Source organism: Alosa alosa, chromosome 22 (genome assembly GCF_017589495.1).
Source record: "Alosa alosa isolate M-15738 ecotype Scorff River chromosome 22, AALO_Geno_1.1, whole genome shotgun sequence".
Classification (NCBI taxonomy): domain Eukaryota; kingdom Metazoa; phylum Chordata; class Actinopteri; order Clupeiformes; family Clupeidae; genus Alosa; species Alosa alosa.
In genome coordinates, this window is record NC_063210.1 from 22318762 (window position 1) to 22333761 (window position 15000).

General features: G+C 42.6%; 1 protein-coding gene across 1 annotated transcript in view; it reads left to right on the forward strand.

Annotated features, from left to right (window-relative positions):
* The window catches only part of arid5b (AT-rich interaction domain 5B), a 103367-nt gene that overhangs the window by 19042 nt on the left and 69325 nt on the right, over positions 1 to 15000 (forward strand). Inside the window, 1 exon segment of the mRNA XM_048233051.1 lies at positions 13629 to 13859. Coding sequence (XP_048089008.1) covers positions 13629 to 13859 — 231 coding nt within the window.

Sequence of the window (15000 nt, forward strand, 5' to 3'; positions counted from 1 at the left end):
CATGATGGCCATGCCTAGATGGCTATATTTGCTTATGAGGTCCTAGAACTCCTTTTTTGGACCTAATCAAATATTACATGCATACTTTCCTTGACTTGGATTATGTGTACCGAAACGCAACATTTTGATCTGTGGCCCAGCACAAAAGTGCTGATTGTGTTTCATGGCAGATGGATTAGCTCAGTCTCCCAAGTCATCTGTTTCATTCACAATTGAGCGGTCCTGGGCACTGCGAACAAGGCCCGGCATTTATACGTGTCTTGTTTTTGTGAATGAGGCCTTTCATTTTCCACTGCTTTTATTGTCTTAGCTCAGTGGTTTTAGCATGCTAACCTCAGCTGTGCCTCCATGCCCCCAAGAGCAACGTAAGGTCATGCTGAAAAGATTTTCCTCAAGGCACTTGAAGTACTCTCTTCTATGGGCACACAGAAAGGCAAATGAAATCATCTGAAGTTATTCCAGTTTGCGGTCAAGAGCAGGTTTCTGCTGGTGTTTACCGAGCTGGCAAGCCCAGTCCACGTTCGGTGTATGGTGCTCCGTGCAGGAGGGTTGGAATGACAACACAAGTAGATAGTGTGGGAACAGTGTTGTTAGCGCCTGGGGACACACAAAAGGTTACAATGTCACTAGTTAATTAGAGGAGTGATTATAAGAAGGTGATGCAACAGAATGCCTGCTTAATCTCCTAAACTGAGTGACTTTCAAGTGTAAGTCAACAAACATATTATTAAACTTCCTCATGAAAAACATGTCTGTGCTGCCAAACATTGGTTACATAATCAAGGTATTGTAGCCAAGCTATGATAATAGGTATGCCATTTAATGCCAATCATTAGAGATCAGTAGTAGATTGTGCTTGTGATTAGCTGCAGAGCTGTGTGTGTGTGTGTGTGTGTGTGTGTGTGTGTGGGTGTGTGTGGGTGGGTGGGTGTTTTAACCTCTAATGTTTCTGTGAGTTACTTGGGGGAGAAATAAGTGTTGTTTGGTTTTAAAGTGCTATTCTTGACCTGACAGTCAACGTCTACTCTGGCCTGTCATCATTGATTCACAGCCACTATGTTTACAACTGCATCCTCCCAGGGAGAGAGAGAAAGAGAGAGAGAAAGAGAGAGAGAGAGAGTAGAGAGAAGACACAGTGTAGCAAAGCTGGGTTAGTTTTTCTCTTCAGCAGGGCCTATTAAACACTACAAAACTTAGCAATCAAGCAATCAATACCACCGACAATTCAGAGCTAGCTTGAGGCCACCAGTAGAAAAGCTTTTGGACCGTTGCTAAGGAGCCAGCCTTTAAAAAAAAAAAAATTAGGTTCCACAATGGAATGTCCAGCGTAATTACATACAGGCAGGTGGCACAAGTCGTCAGGTGGGCGTTTTTGCCTTTGACGCCAGGGTATATCCCTGGAAAAAGTAGCTCAGGGCGTTTGCGGGTTTGATAAAATTGTACCCCCCGAGTGAAGGGGAAAATTACGGAGGTGTTCGGAGGAAGTTGGGCGCGCGGAGTCACCCTGGTTTTCTATGCTTTGCGAATTGTGATGTATTGACGCTCAGATCTTCCTGCCCTGTTTCTTTTGGCTGGGGTTTGGCAGGGACCAGGATGTGTGTGTGTGTGTGTGTGTGTGTGTGTGTGTGTGTGTGTGTGTTTGTGCGCAGTGTTTAACAAGGCAATCGGAGTGTTGGGGTAATTGAGCCAGGGGAACAAACTCGTACTGTGTTTTTCCAGGCACAAGGTTTCAATAGAAAGTTTCCTCTGAGATATATATTTTTTTTTTTTCATTATTTTTCTCCCTTTGCTCGCTCTGTGTTTTTTCTTTAATGAAAATATGATATGCTTTAAAGGACCTCTATTTGCTCAGTGAAAGAACAGCTTGTTTGGGGGAGCCGTGATGATGGCCTCTGGTTGAAGAGAGATGAGGTTGCATGGGAAGGTTTTTTGGGAACGGTTCGGTTAGATGGTCGTTCATTCCCCCGCCGAGACATGAAACACCGGTGGGGGTATATTAGTTCCATTTAAACATAAAGACGGCTGATAGATTCAAATCATACAAATATGTCGGGGCCCCCTCTCTGAGATGGGATCCTGCACGCGTACTTAGCTAACAGCTCTCTCCCCGAGACAATAAAGACAAACAGCTTGAGCAAGAGACAGAGAGAGAGAGAGAGAGAGAGAGAGAGAGAGAGAGAAAGAGAGAGATACAGAGAGAGAAAGAGAGAGAGACAGACAGAGAGAGAGAGATACAGACAGAGAGAGATAGAGACAGAAAGAAAGAGAGAAAGAGAGAGAGAGAGAGAGAGAGAGAGAGAGGGCAGAATGCCCGCTGCTCACTAACTGTCCTATCTTTTCTGTGGAGGTTGCAGTAAAAGCAGGTGATCTCTCTGGTGTTCCACTGTGTCTGTTTATTATTATTTGTCTCCTTTTTCTGCTTCTGTTTTGTTTTTTTGTTGTTGTTTTTTCCAGTAAAGATGCCCTGGTAAGGTAACAGCAAGTCAGTGCTTATGAAATGCAACATTGCCCCACTTGCGTTATTATGTCGAGTGCCTGTTGTCATCTCTGCTCTGACGAGCTACTGGTGGTGTCTTTGGTATTTCATCACAACGGTGCTAATATACCCCCCACCTCCAGCTGGTAGTATTCCTACTGGCACATTCTGAGACGCCCGAGCACGCCAGCACAGATAGATCACATGTGTAGGGCCAAGTCCTTCATGTGGAACAACACACTACTCCCACCTCTGCCTACTGCAACAATGCAACAGTGAGAGAGAGGGAGTCATTCATTCAGATGATACTTTTCATGTACTCTGTATAGGCAGCTCAGTACAGCCGCTAATTTAGATCACAGACACACAGGCTGCGTGCACACACACACACACACACACACACACACACACACACACACACACACACACAATTTGAGCACTCTCTAAAGCTGTGGATTTATTAAAAGCAATTTCGTTCATTATAATGAGTGGTTTTCGTATGAGAACTGTAGCCATGGTGATGGTGCAATACCACCCCCTCCCGCCACTAACACTCCTCTTTTAAGACCCTATGTTGTGTCAAAGTGCATCAATATTACAATGCAAAACCAAACAGCTAACAAATGTAAGACAATTATAATCACACGATTGAACCGATAATTACTGGGCTTGCCGTGAGGAGTCACTCTGAGCCATTTTCTCCATGTCTCTGGCTCCATGCCCCCTTTCTCCCTACATAGCAGTCGAGTTGATATTTTGACCTGCACATTTCACAGAGACAGGTAGCTATTAAAGCATTGTTTTTAATGGTTGAGCCACTGACAGCTGAATATATTGGGTAATGGCAGATTCTAAGGGCTGGGTCCAGGCAGGAATGCAACCTAAAGCCTCTGTTTGTCTTGTGGTGGTGGTGGTGGTGGTGTGTCTGGGGGGGTATTTTTTAAGAACCCAAATCTGGCTGAGAGAGGAGGACTTTGAAGGTTACGCACCGCACGTATCGAACACGGACGAGAACACACTGCCACTTGTTTTCCTTGAGGCTTAGTCAACATAGTTGGCGTCAGACACAAAGAAAAGGGGGATAAAGAAAAAAAAAGAAGAGAGAGAAAAGTGTGATGTGTTACTGATATGGAACAATGTCTCACAGTCAAGGTTCTGTAAAATGTAATCAAAGAGGCTTTTGATGTAGAGGGACTCTCGTATCGTACTGGGGCTATCTCTAATTGTGGTGTGGAGCATGGCAGAGGAAAAACACTGGGCTTAAAGCCGCGAGATACCACCAAAGCTGACAGGTGATTTGGAGCCTGCTTTCTCACTCGCTCACTTAGACACTCTCTCATTCAGTCACACAGTGACTTACTCACTCACTCACCCACAAACTCATTCACTCACGCACACACACACACACACACACACACACACACACACACACACACACACACACACACACACACACACACACTCACACACACACACTCACACACACACACACACACACACACACACACACACACATTCACTCACTCACATACTCACTCATTCACTCACTCTCAATGTACATTTGTTTAGTCAAACGATTAAGTGTTGCAAATTGCAGTGTAACATAATCCCAGTGAGTCCTAGTCTCTGGAATTGAACCCTAGCAGGGTGCAATTAGGTCCTTTGCTGTGCTGTATGTTTCCTTTTCAACTTGAGCTCAACCCCCAGCCCCCCAGCCCCCCCTTCTATCTTGTAATGTCACATTCTGTTCCACTGGGAAATACGGGCCCTCAACCCACCCATATTTTCCATCTTATCAACAACCACCGAGAAAATAAACAATAGTCCCTTTAAAAAAAAAAAAAAAAAAAAAAAAAATCTGCAATTCAAAGGACCAGTCTGACGGGGTAGCTTGAAACTCTGAGTCATGCTTTTTATGCACTTTTCCTCTTTATTTTCCTACCTATCTGTCACCCAGCCCTTTTTGGCAGCTGCGTACATAATTGATATTCAAAAGGTGTGTCTCTCTGTCCAGACGTTCCTTTTGTCTCTTAATTGGAGCTTATTGTCACCGGGAGAAGACAGCAGCGAAGACGAAGAGGTGTTATGTAAATTCACAGTAGTAAATCAGAATGCTGACAAAGTTGAGAAATACAGTCCATCCTCACCCCCAACACCCCCCCCCCTCCCCGCCAACCCACCTGATCTGACAAGACATGAGACTAAAATGAACAGATTTTAGGGCTGATTTTGGCAGCCAGTCACTGCCTACGGTCTATTTTTCTCCCTCTCTCTTTCCCCATTTCTCTCTCTCTCTCTCCTTCTCCCTCTCTCTCTCTCTCCCTCTTGACAAAAGCTGCTTGTCAAGGGTATTAAACGAAAATTGCATAATGTGATTTCCAGTACACTCTAATGATAGTGCAGCCCTTACCAATTAAATTGCAAAAGATAAGAATTCCTTTCTTTGGAAAAAGGTTAGATTTTATTAACTAAATGACTATGTGGCAGAGAGGATGGACTCTCTCTCTCTCTCTCTCTCTCTCTCTCTCTCTGCCCCAAAGCTAAATCTAATCAGCAAAATGTACGCAGCCTCCCCGGGGGGATTAGCACGAGGCCAGTGTGCCCTATAAAAGATACGGACATTTTGAAACCCAACTTCAAGCATGCTAATTGCAGAAAAGGGAAAAGAGGGAGGGAGAGAGGGAGGGAATGAGGGAGAGAGAGAGAGAGAGGGAGGGAGGAAAGAGCCTATGATAGCCTCTCAAGGCGCAAACAGATATGTGTGTCATCGGCGGGGCGGAGGGGGTGGGGAATGCCACTCATGTTGGCATGAGAAAGTGGCATGAGAGAGTGGCATGTGTTGTGTTGTGCTGATAAGAATGCCAACAGATAGCATGCATTCATACATTGCACAATATCTCTATCCGATTGGAGTAGATAGTATTAGTTTATATTGTTCAGTAGATAGTATTAGTCTGTATTGAGCATGCATGCATAATAGAAAAATGTAAAGAATGTATAGTGTGTGGGATAAATGTATCATGTACATCATAACTTTGTGTATGAATAATAAATAATAATACATTTTATTTATAACGCACTTTTCATCATAGATCTCAAAGTGCTACAGGTTAAAAAACAAAAAAGATGAGCAGTTTGAGGAAAAAAGAAAAAAGGTTTTACAAGGCATACAGAAATGTGTATGTTATCTTTGCATCCACAAATGTGAAAGCATTTCATGTTTTTAAATATAATGTATGCCCAAGCACTTGAATTGGATTTGTGCATATCTTAATTGAACTGCACCTAAGTGCACTGCGTGACTTTCTACACACCCAGTAGCTTAAAAGAGATGTAATAACAACCAATAGGAATCCAATAGAAGGCCAAGCTCAGCCAATCAATGTGTGATGATGTCTTCATGGGGCCATCAGCCAATCTCTTGAGGATCATTTGAAAAGAGGTTCAGTTATGGCAGGTGGGATGGCTCAAAAAGGTTGTAATTTGGCTGCTTTGTGAAACCAAGCCTTTATGTCTCTCGCTCTCTTTTTTTAATCTTCCCGTGTAACGTGTGTCTCTTGGGTCAGGAGGGAATGGAGGGGCAGTGATTTAATGCCTCGTAAAAGCATTTTTTTTAATCAACATCTGTCCACTGAAGAGGCCTTTGAGTAGAGCTTTATGACAGCTAATCAACTAGGATGAGCTTGCACAAACGGCACTGCTTAGGTTACACATGTGCACTCACGGAAAGTCACACAGTCAGACACACACACACACACACACACACACACACATGGACATTACAGACACGTCTCTGGTGTGACTCTGCTCGGTGCTGCTCTCTCTCACACACACACACACACACACACACCCGTTAGGAGCTCCAGCGCGGAGACCACCTGTGGTCAGGCAGAGCAGGGGATGGATTTCGATGGCAGTAAGGCGACACATGTAAGCGAGGGCTGACCGTGTCGAGCGGATTGTGTTTTACAACTCCCAGGCAGAGCTCCGCTTCAGACTGCTGCCCATCGCCCCGATCGCACAGACCTCTCACAGGCATTTACTGCACTGCCCAGCAACCGCAGGGGCACACACACACACACACACACACACACTACAAACACACAGACATGAAATGCTTTCACACACACACACTACAAACACACACACACACACACAAACACACGAACACACACACACACACACACACACACCACAGGGGTCAATCTGTCCAGAGTCACTAGAGTCTACACAGTATGGTCACATAGTGTCCTATGCAGCCATTATGTGTGAAGAACTCCAGGCAAAGTTTGGACATATAGTTTATATTTCATTTTAGTTTACATTTTGTATGCTATAAAAAATGACGTTTTGAAATATTAATGCTCAGCAGCTACAGGGGGTCGTTTTTGCTCTGCTACTCGAGCCAGTAGTTTGGACTCACAGCATTGTGCTCGCTCAGTCTGCGTAAAGAACTTTGAACATGTTGTTATTTCATTTTATGTTGTGTTTTTGGATGTTATAAGGGGGATTTTTGCAAGGGTTTTTTGCGGTGGCTGGCGCCGCGAGGCAGGGGGAGCCCAGGGCTCGCTGCCGGGATCGGACTGGGCTGACCGCCCAGATGGCTCTCTGCGCCCGCTGCGTCTCCTAACAGAGCGCCGTCAGGTTAAAAACGGCGGTCTGGTCCGCAGTCAAATGAAGCATCCCGCAACTCTGCATTTCATCATACAGAGGGCGTGTGAGAGAGAGAGAGAGAGAGAGAGAGAGAGAGAGAGTGAGAGAGAGAGAGAAAAAGCGAGAGAGAGAGAGAGAGAGAGAGAGAGAGAGAGAGGGCATGTGAGAGAGAGAGAGATGGGAAGAGAAGAGAGAGAGAGATAGGGAGAGAGAGATGGGAAGAGAAGAGATAATCTTTTCAGTGTCCTCTGTTTGGACTAGCCTTGTAACTCTGCGGGAATAGCTTGACGTTCTCCTCTTAGTTCATCGTTCCAATCCTGCTCACATTGACTTTGCTGTTCAGCCTAAACCTACAGGTGAAACACTGAATAACTTTAATCACCGCACTTGGCTCGAGTCCCACTGCTGTAGGCTGCCCTGTTTATAGGAAGCCATATTGTTTAGGGGTTTTATTGGAGGTAACTCTGAACTTAATTGACTTATTAAAGATTAAAGGAATTGACCGACACAAGAGTGCCATCTCTTGTGCTTTTTCAGGCTGTTAAGTACCAGCTAATGGATATGTAATCCTAAGAGGGGGAAAAATGCTTAAACAGCTTCTTTCCAGGAAGACAGATGGTTATTTATTAACCTGGGTTACGTAAAAAACTGTACAGATGATATACTGCACTGTACAACTAGGTCAGTGTAGACCTATAGCATGGAATTGACATCTATCAATTATGACTACAAATTCATAAATAAACACACTTTTAGACAAGAAGATGTTATGTCTGACATTCTCACCTGACACGCAGTAACAAGGCAAGTTTGTTTTATGTAGCATATTTCATACACAGAGACAGTTCATGCTGTACATGAATAAAAAAGGGCAGATAATGGTTAAAAGGAAAGTAAAATACATAATATTGTCAAAAAGATAAGGAAAAAAAAGCATCATAAAACATTGAAGTACCGGTAATCCTGATTGTGCTTTCATCTCTGTACCATTCACATGTCAAATGTGAAAGAGCTTTATACAAAACTGGCTAATTCAGATCAAGGCCATAGCTGCTCCCAGAGTAATCTTCAACACATGCTGTCTGATAACAAAGGCCCCTGTGCAATTGTGGTGTTACAGCCATTGTAATGTGGTTTTAACACAATGTTAGCAATGCTATTCCGCTATTAACACAATGTTAGCAATGCTATTCCGCTATTAACACAATGTTAGCAGTGCTATTCCGCTATTAACACAATGTTAGCAATGCTACTCTACTTTCTCCACTCTGTGCCCACAGCACAGCGTTGTGTTCTCAGTAAGTCAAGGTGTGGGGTTATGCGCATACTCACATTCAGGACATTCATAGGCTTAATCGTTTCACAATGCATGAACTAGGCCAATGTTCAAAGCGCAGTTTGGGCAAACGCCCTTCTTAAGACTTAAAAGACAGCTCACGATAATTGTTTTGCTTCATATGTGATGAGCTGTAATTAAACGGCAGCAAATGAGAGGATGCTAGTCAATTAGAAGTCCTGTCTAATCATTGGATAACGGTGTTATAGACTGGCCAACTTTTTCTGTATTGCAGCTATTGGTTTTGCTTACCATCCAGTTCTCTGCTTTCCACCGGGTCCTCGATTTAGTGCTGCACAAAGATGCAAAATAAGTTTTTCTGTCAAGAGCAAAATCACTTGTAGGCTGATGCACAATAGGCGTACAGTTGGCCGACATCCCTGCGAATTCCTGTCTTGATTGTATTTATCTCAATTGCATTTGTTTACCGCAAACTAATAACAAATCACACTAAACAACTAAGTGAACAAAGATGTTGAATCACCTGACCAAGGATGTTGGATCCATGCCTATTGTTACACCTCTTTACACCTCTGATATTTGTAGAATGCTGGATAACCTGTTTGAGCTCGGACTTACTGACTGACTATCCTCAATTATCCCTTTGTGTATTTGTGTGAAATGACTTCATGACAACGATGACACTTAATATTTAAATAACATTCTTAGAAGGCTGTGGAAAGAAATGCTTAAACAGCTTTTTCCAGGAAGACAGATGGTTATTTATTAACCTGGGTTACGTAAATAACTGTACAGATGATATACTGTACTGTACAATTAGGTCAGTGTAGACCTATAGCATGGAATTGACATCTATCAATTATGACTACAAATTCATAAATAAACACACTTTTAGACAAGAAGATGTTATGTCTGACATTCTCACCTGACACGCAGTAACAAGGCAAGTTTGTTTTATGTAGCATATTTCATACACAGAGACAGTTCATGCTGTACATGAATAAAAAAAGGGCAGATAATGGTTAAAGGAAAGTAAAGTACATAATATTGTCAAAAAAGATAAGAAAAAAAAAAGCATCATAAAACATTGAAGTACCGGTAATCCTGATTGTGCTTTCATCTCTGTACCATTCACATGTCAAATGTGAAAGAGCTTTATACAAAACTGGCTAATTCAGATCAAGGCCATAGCTGCTCCCAGAGTAATCTTCAACACATGCTGTCTGATAACAAAGGCCCCTGTGCAATTGTGGTGTTACAGCCATTGTAATGTGGTTTTAACACAATGTTAGCAATGCTATTCCGCTATTAACACAATGTTAGCAATGCTATTCCGCTATTAACACAATGTTAGCAGTGCTATTCCGCTATTAACACAATGTTAGCAATGCTACTCTACTTTCTCCACTCTGTGCCCACAGCACAGCGTTGTGTTCTCAGTAAGTCAAGGTGTGGGGTTATGCGCATACTCACATTCAGGACATTCATAGGCTTAATCGTTTCACAATGCATGAACTAGGCCAATGTTCAAAGCGCAGTTTGGGCAAACGCCCTTCTTAAGACTTAAAAGACAGCTCACGATAATTGTTTTGCTTCATATGTGATGAGCTGTAATTAAACGGCAGCAAATGAGAGGATGCTAGTCAATTAGAAGTCCTGTCTAATCATTGGATAACGGTGTTATAGACTGGCCAACTTTTTTCTGTATTGCAGCTATTGGTTTGCTTACCATCGGATTCTCTGCTTTCCACCCGGGTCCTCGATTTAGTGCTGCACAAAGATGCAAAATAAGTTTTTCTGTCAAGAGCAAAATCACTTGTAGGCTGATGCACAATAGACGTACAGTTGGCCGACATCCCTGCGAATTCCTGTCTTGATTGTATTTATCTCAATTGCATTTGTTTACCGCAAACTAATAACAAATCACACTAAACAACTAAGTGAACAAAGATGTTGAATCACCTGACCAAGGATGTTGGATCCATGCCTATTGTTACACCTCTTTACACCTCTGATATTTGTAGAATGCTGGATAACCTGTTTGAGCTCGGACTTACTGACTGACTATCCTCAATTATCCCTTTGTGTATTTGTGTGAAATGACTTCATGACAACGATGACACTTAATATTTAAATAACATTCTTAGAAGGCTGTGGAAAGAAATGCTTAAACAGCTTTTTCCAGGAAAGACAGATGGTTATTTATTAACCTGGAGTTACGTAAATAACTGGACAGATGATATACTGTACTGTACAATTAGGTCAGTGTAGACCTATAGCATGGAATTGACATCTATCAATTATGACTACAAATTCATAAATAAACACACTTTTAGACAAGAAGATGTTATGTCTGACATTCTCACCTGACACGCAGTAACAAGGCAAGTTTGTTTTATGTAGCATATTTCATACACAGAGACAGTTCATGCTGTACATGAATAAAAAAAGGGCAGATAATGGTTAAAGGAAAGTAAAGTACATAATATTGTCAAAAAGATAAGAAAAAAAAAGCATCATAAAACATTGAAGTACCGGTAATCCTGATTGTGCTTTCATCTCTGTACCATTCACATGTCAAATGTGAAAGAGCTTTATACAAAACTGGCTAATTCAGATCAAGGCCATAGCTGCTCCCAGAGTAATCTTCAACACATGCTGTCTGATAACAAAGGCCCCTGTGCAATTGTGGTGTTACAGCCATTGTAATGTGGTTTTAACACAATGTTAGCAATGCTATTCGCTTATTAACACAATGTTAGCAATGCTATTCCGCTATTAACACAATGTTAGCAGTGCTAATTAACACAATGTTAGCAATGCTACTCTACTTTCTCCACTCTGTGCCCACAGCACAGCGTTGTGTTCTCAGTAAGTCAAGGTGTGGGGTTATGCGCATACTCACATTCAGGACATTCATAGGCTTAATCGTTTCACAATGCATGAACTAGGCCAATGTTCAAAGCGCAGTTTGGGCAAACGCCCTTCTTAAGACTTAAAAGACAGCTCACGATAATTGTTTTGCTTCATATGTGATGAGCTGTAATTAAACGGCAGCAAATGAGAGGATGCTAGTCAATTAGAAGTCCTGTCTAATCATTGGATAACGGTGTTATAGACTGGCCAACTTTTTTCTGTATTGCAGCTATTGGTTTGCTTACCATCGGATTCTCTGCTTTCCACCCGGGTCCTCGATTTAGTGCTGCACAAAGATGCAAAATAAGTTTTTCTGTCAAGAGCAAAATCACTTGTAGGCTGATGCACAATAGGCGTACAGTTGGCCGACATCCCTGCGAATTCCTGTCTTGATTGTATTTATCTCAATTGCATTTGTTTACCGCAAACTAATAACAAATCACACTAAACAACTAAGTGAACAAAGATGTTGAATCACCTGACCAAGGATGTTGGATCCATGCCTATTGTTACACCTCTTTACACCTCTGATATTTGTAGAATGCTGGATAACCTGTTTGAGCTCGGACTTACTGACTGACTATCCTCAATTATCCCTTTGTGTATTTGTGTGAAATGACTTCATGACAACGATGACACTTAATATTTAAATAACATTCTTAGAAGGCTGTGGAAAGAAATGCTTAAACAGCTTTTTCCAGGAAGACAGATGGTTATTTATTAACCTGGAGTTACGTAAATAACTGGACAGATGATATACTGTACTGTACAATTAGGTCAGTGTAGACCTATAGCATGGAATTGACATCTATCAATTATGACTACAAATTCATAAATAAACACACTTTTAGACAAGAAGATGTTATGTCTGACATTCTCACCTGACACGCAGTAACAAGGCAAGTTTGTTTTATGTAGCATATTTCATACACAGAGACAGTTCATGCTGTACATGAATAAAAAAAAGGGCAGATAATGGTTAAAGGAAAGTAAAGTACATAATATTGTCAAAAAAGATAAGAAAAAAAAAGCATCATAAAACATTGAAGTACCGGTAATCCTGATTGTGCTTTCATCTCTGTACCATTCACATGTCAAATGTGAAAGAGCTTTATACAAAACTGGCTAATTCAGATCAAGGCCATAGCTGCTCCCAGAGTAATCTTCAACACATGCTGTCTGATAACAAAGGCCCCTGTGCAATTGTGGTGTTACAGCCATTGTAATGTGGTTTTAACACAATGTTAGCAATGCTATTCCGCTATTAACACAATGTTAGCAGTGCTATTCCGCTATTAACACAATGTTAGCAATGCTACTCTACTTTCTCCACTCTGTGCCCACAGCACAGCGTTGTGTTCTCAGTAAGTCAAGGTGTGGGGTTATGCGCATACTCACATTCAGGACATTCATAGGCTTAATCGTTTCACAATGCATGAACTAGGCCAATGTTCAAAGCGCAGTTTGGGCAAACGCCCTTCTTAAGACTTAAAAGACAGCTCACGATAATTGTTTTGCTTCATATGTGATGAGCTGTAATTAAACGGCAGCAAATGAGAGGATGCTAGTCAATTAGAAGTCCTGTCTAATCATTGGATAAAGGTGTTATAGACTGGCTACTTTTTTCTGTATTGCAGCTATTGGTTTGCTTACCATCGGATTCTCTGCTTTCCACACGGGTCTTCAATTTAGTGCTGCACAAAGATGCAAAACAAGTTTTTCTGTCAAGAGCAAAATCACTTGTAGGCTGATGCACAATAGGCGTACAGTTGGCCGACATCCCTGCGAATTCCTGTCTTGATTGTATTTATCTCAATTGCATTTGTTTACCGCAAACTAATAACAAATCACACTAAACAACTAAGTGAACAAAGATGTTGAATCACCTGACCAAGGATGTTGGATCCATGCCTATTGTTACACCTCTTTACACCTCTGATATTTGTAGTATGCTGGATAACCTGTTTGAGCTCGGACTTACTGACTGACTATCCTCAATCATCCCTTTGTGTATTTGTGTGAAATGACTTCATGACAACGATGACACTTGAGATTTAAATAACATTCTTAGAAGGCTGTGGAAAGATTACAGTGTTAGCGGAAATAACGCTCCTTTTTTTTTTAATCCTTTCTGCATTTGATTCGTCAGCCATGACTTTGAATCAGGTTCTAGATGGTTCCACATGCAGATGGAGTATGACTTTGCCACAAGCCTTAGTTTGAAACATTAATGTCAGTTTCTCCTTCTCCCTCTCGCTCTTCTCCTCCTCCTCTGTCCGTCCCCAGGTGAGGACGGTGAGGACAAACGTGTCCTGGTTCTGAGCTACCCACAGTACTGCCGGTACCGCTCGGTCATCGCGCGCCTGCGGGAGCGGCCCGCCTCGCTGCTGACGGACCAGGTGGTCCTGGCGCTGGGCGGCATCGCCTCGCTCACCAGCAGCACGCAGATCCTCTACTGCAGGGACACCTTTGAGCACCCCACGCTCGTCGAGAACGAGAGCGTCTGCGACGAATTCGGTGAGTACCTCCGTCCATCGCCAACCCCCAACCCCCCCCATCTCCACCCAAAGGCCAAAGGTCAGCCTAGAGGAATTATGGATGCAGGAACAAAATTGTCCTCATATGACCGCTCCAGCACCACCCGTAGAACATACACCTTTGCACCACCACCCCCCTTTATTGTCAGATAACCACCTAATACCCCAGTCCATTAAAAAATACCTCTTGCATCTTGTCTGAACTCACTCATTCAGACAGCCACCCACTCTATTATCCTGCAGCAGTAGGTGTCTCCATCTCCATCTCCTCTATGTCTTGTGAGAGGAAGCGTATCTGTATGTGTGAAACTGACCTTATCATAGTCACGTCATGCTGAATCTAAAGGTGAATTATTAGCCTTTGTTGCATGTTGCCATTTGCCGTAATTGGAGTGGTGTGCTATTGTAAAGTGTGAAAAAAAAAATCCTCTCTTCCCCCACACACACACACACACTTGACGCTACCGAATGCTGGCTCGGAATGTTTTAATTAGTCTATTATCAATCTCTTAGCGTGGTGCTGTGATTATTTTAGAAACATGACGTATCCCCAGATTGCGTTTTTTCTTGAAGGTTGGCGCGTAATGTGATTGGGCTTCGTAGGGCAGTTTGAGGTCAGAGCTGGTTTTTCAAGAGGGATAATAATTTGTGGCACACACTGACTGCCAGATCCCTTGTGGGTCAGCATGTAGTCATCAATCCAGGCCAGTGTGGAGCTATGATATCGCGCTAACGCGGCTAACCAAGAATGCTGAGAACCATTATTAGCCTGTCCAAATTGTTTGGATGAGGCCGGCTATTTGATTTTTTTTCCCAGGTACTCTTTCTTGGAGACTGAGTCGAGACATGACATGCTATTATGGTGTCATAATAGCAAAATTGCAGCCATCATCCCCTGCTGGGAATTCTATTTCTAAGCCTTTTAAGCTATTATGACATGCTGACATAATATTCATCGGCCGACACAGGATCACAATGTGCTCTGGCTCGCGTTCAGGGAAAGGACAACCGTTCCGACAAACAGTCGGAGGCATCCTGTTGCTATGCAAAACCAACAGAGGGAAATTGTTTAAAAAAATAGGGAGGCAGGCGGATTGATCGGGAGAGAGCCACGCAGGTGG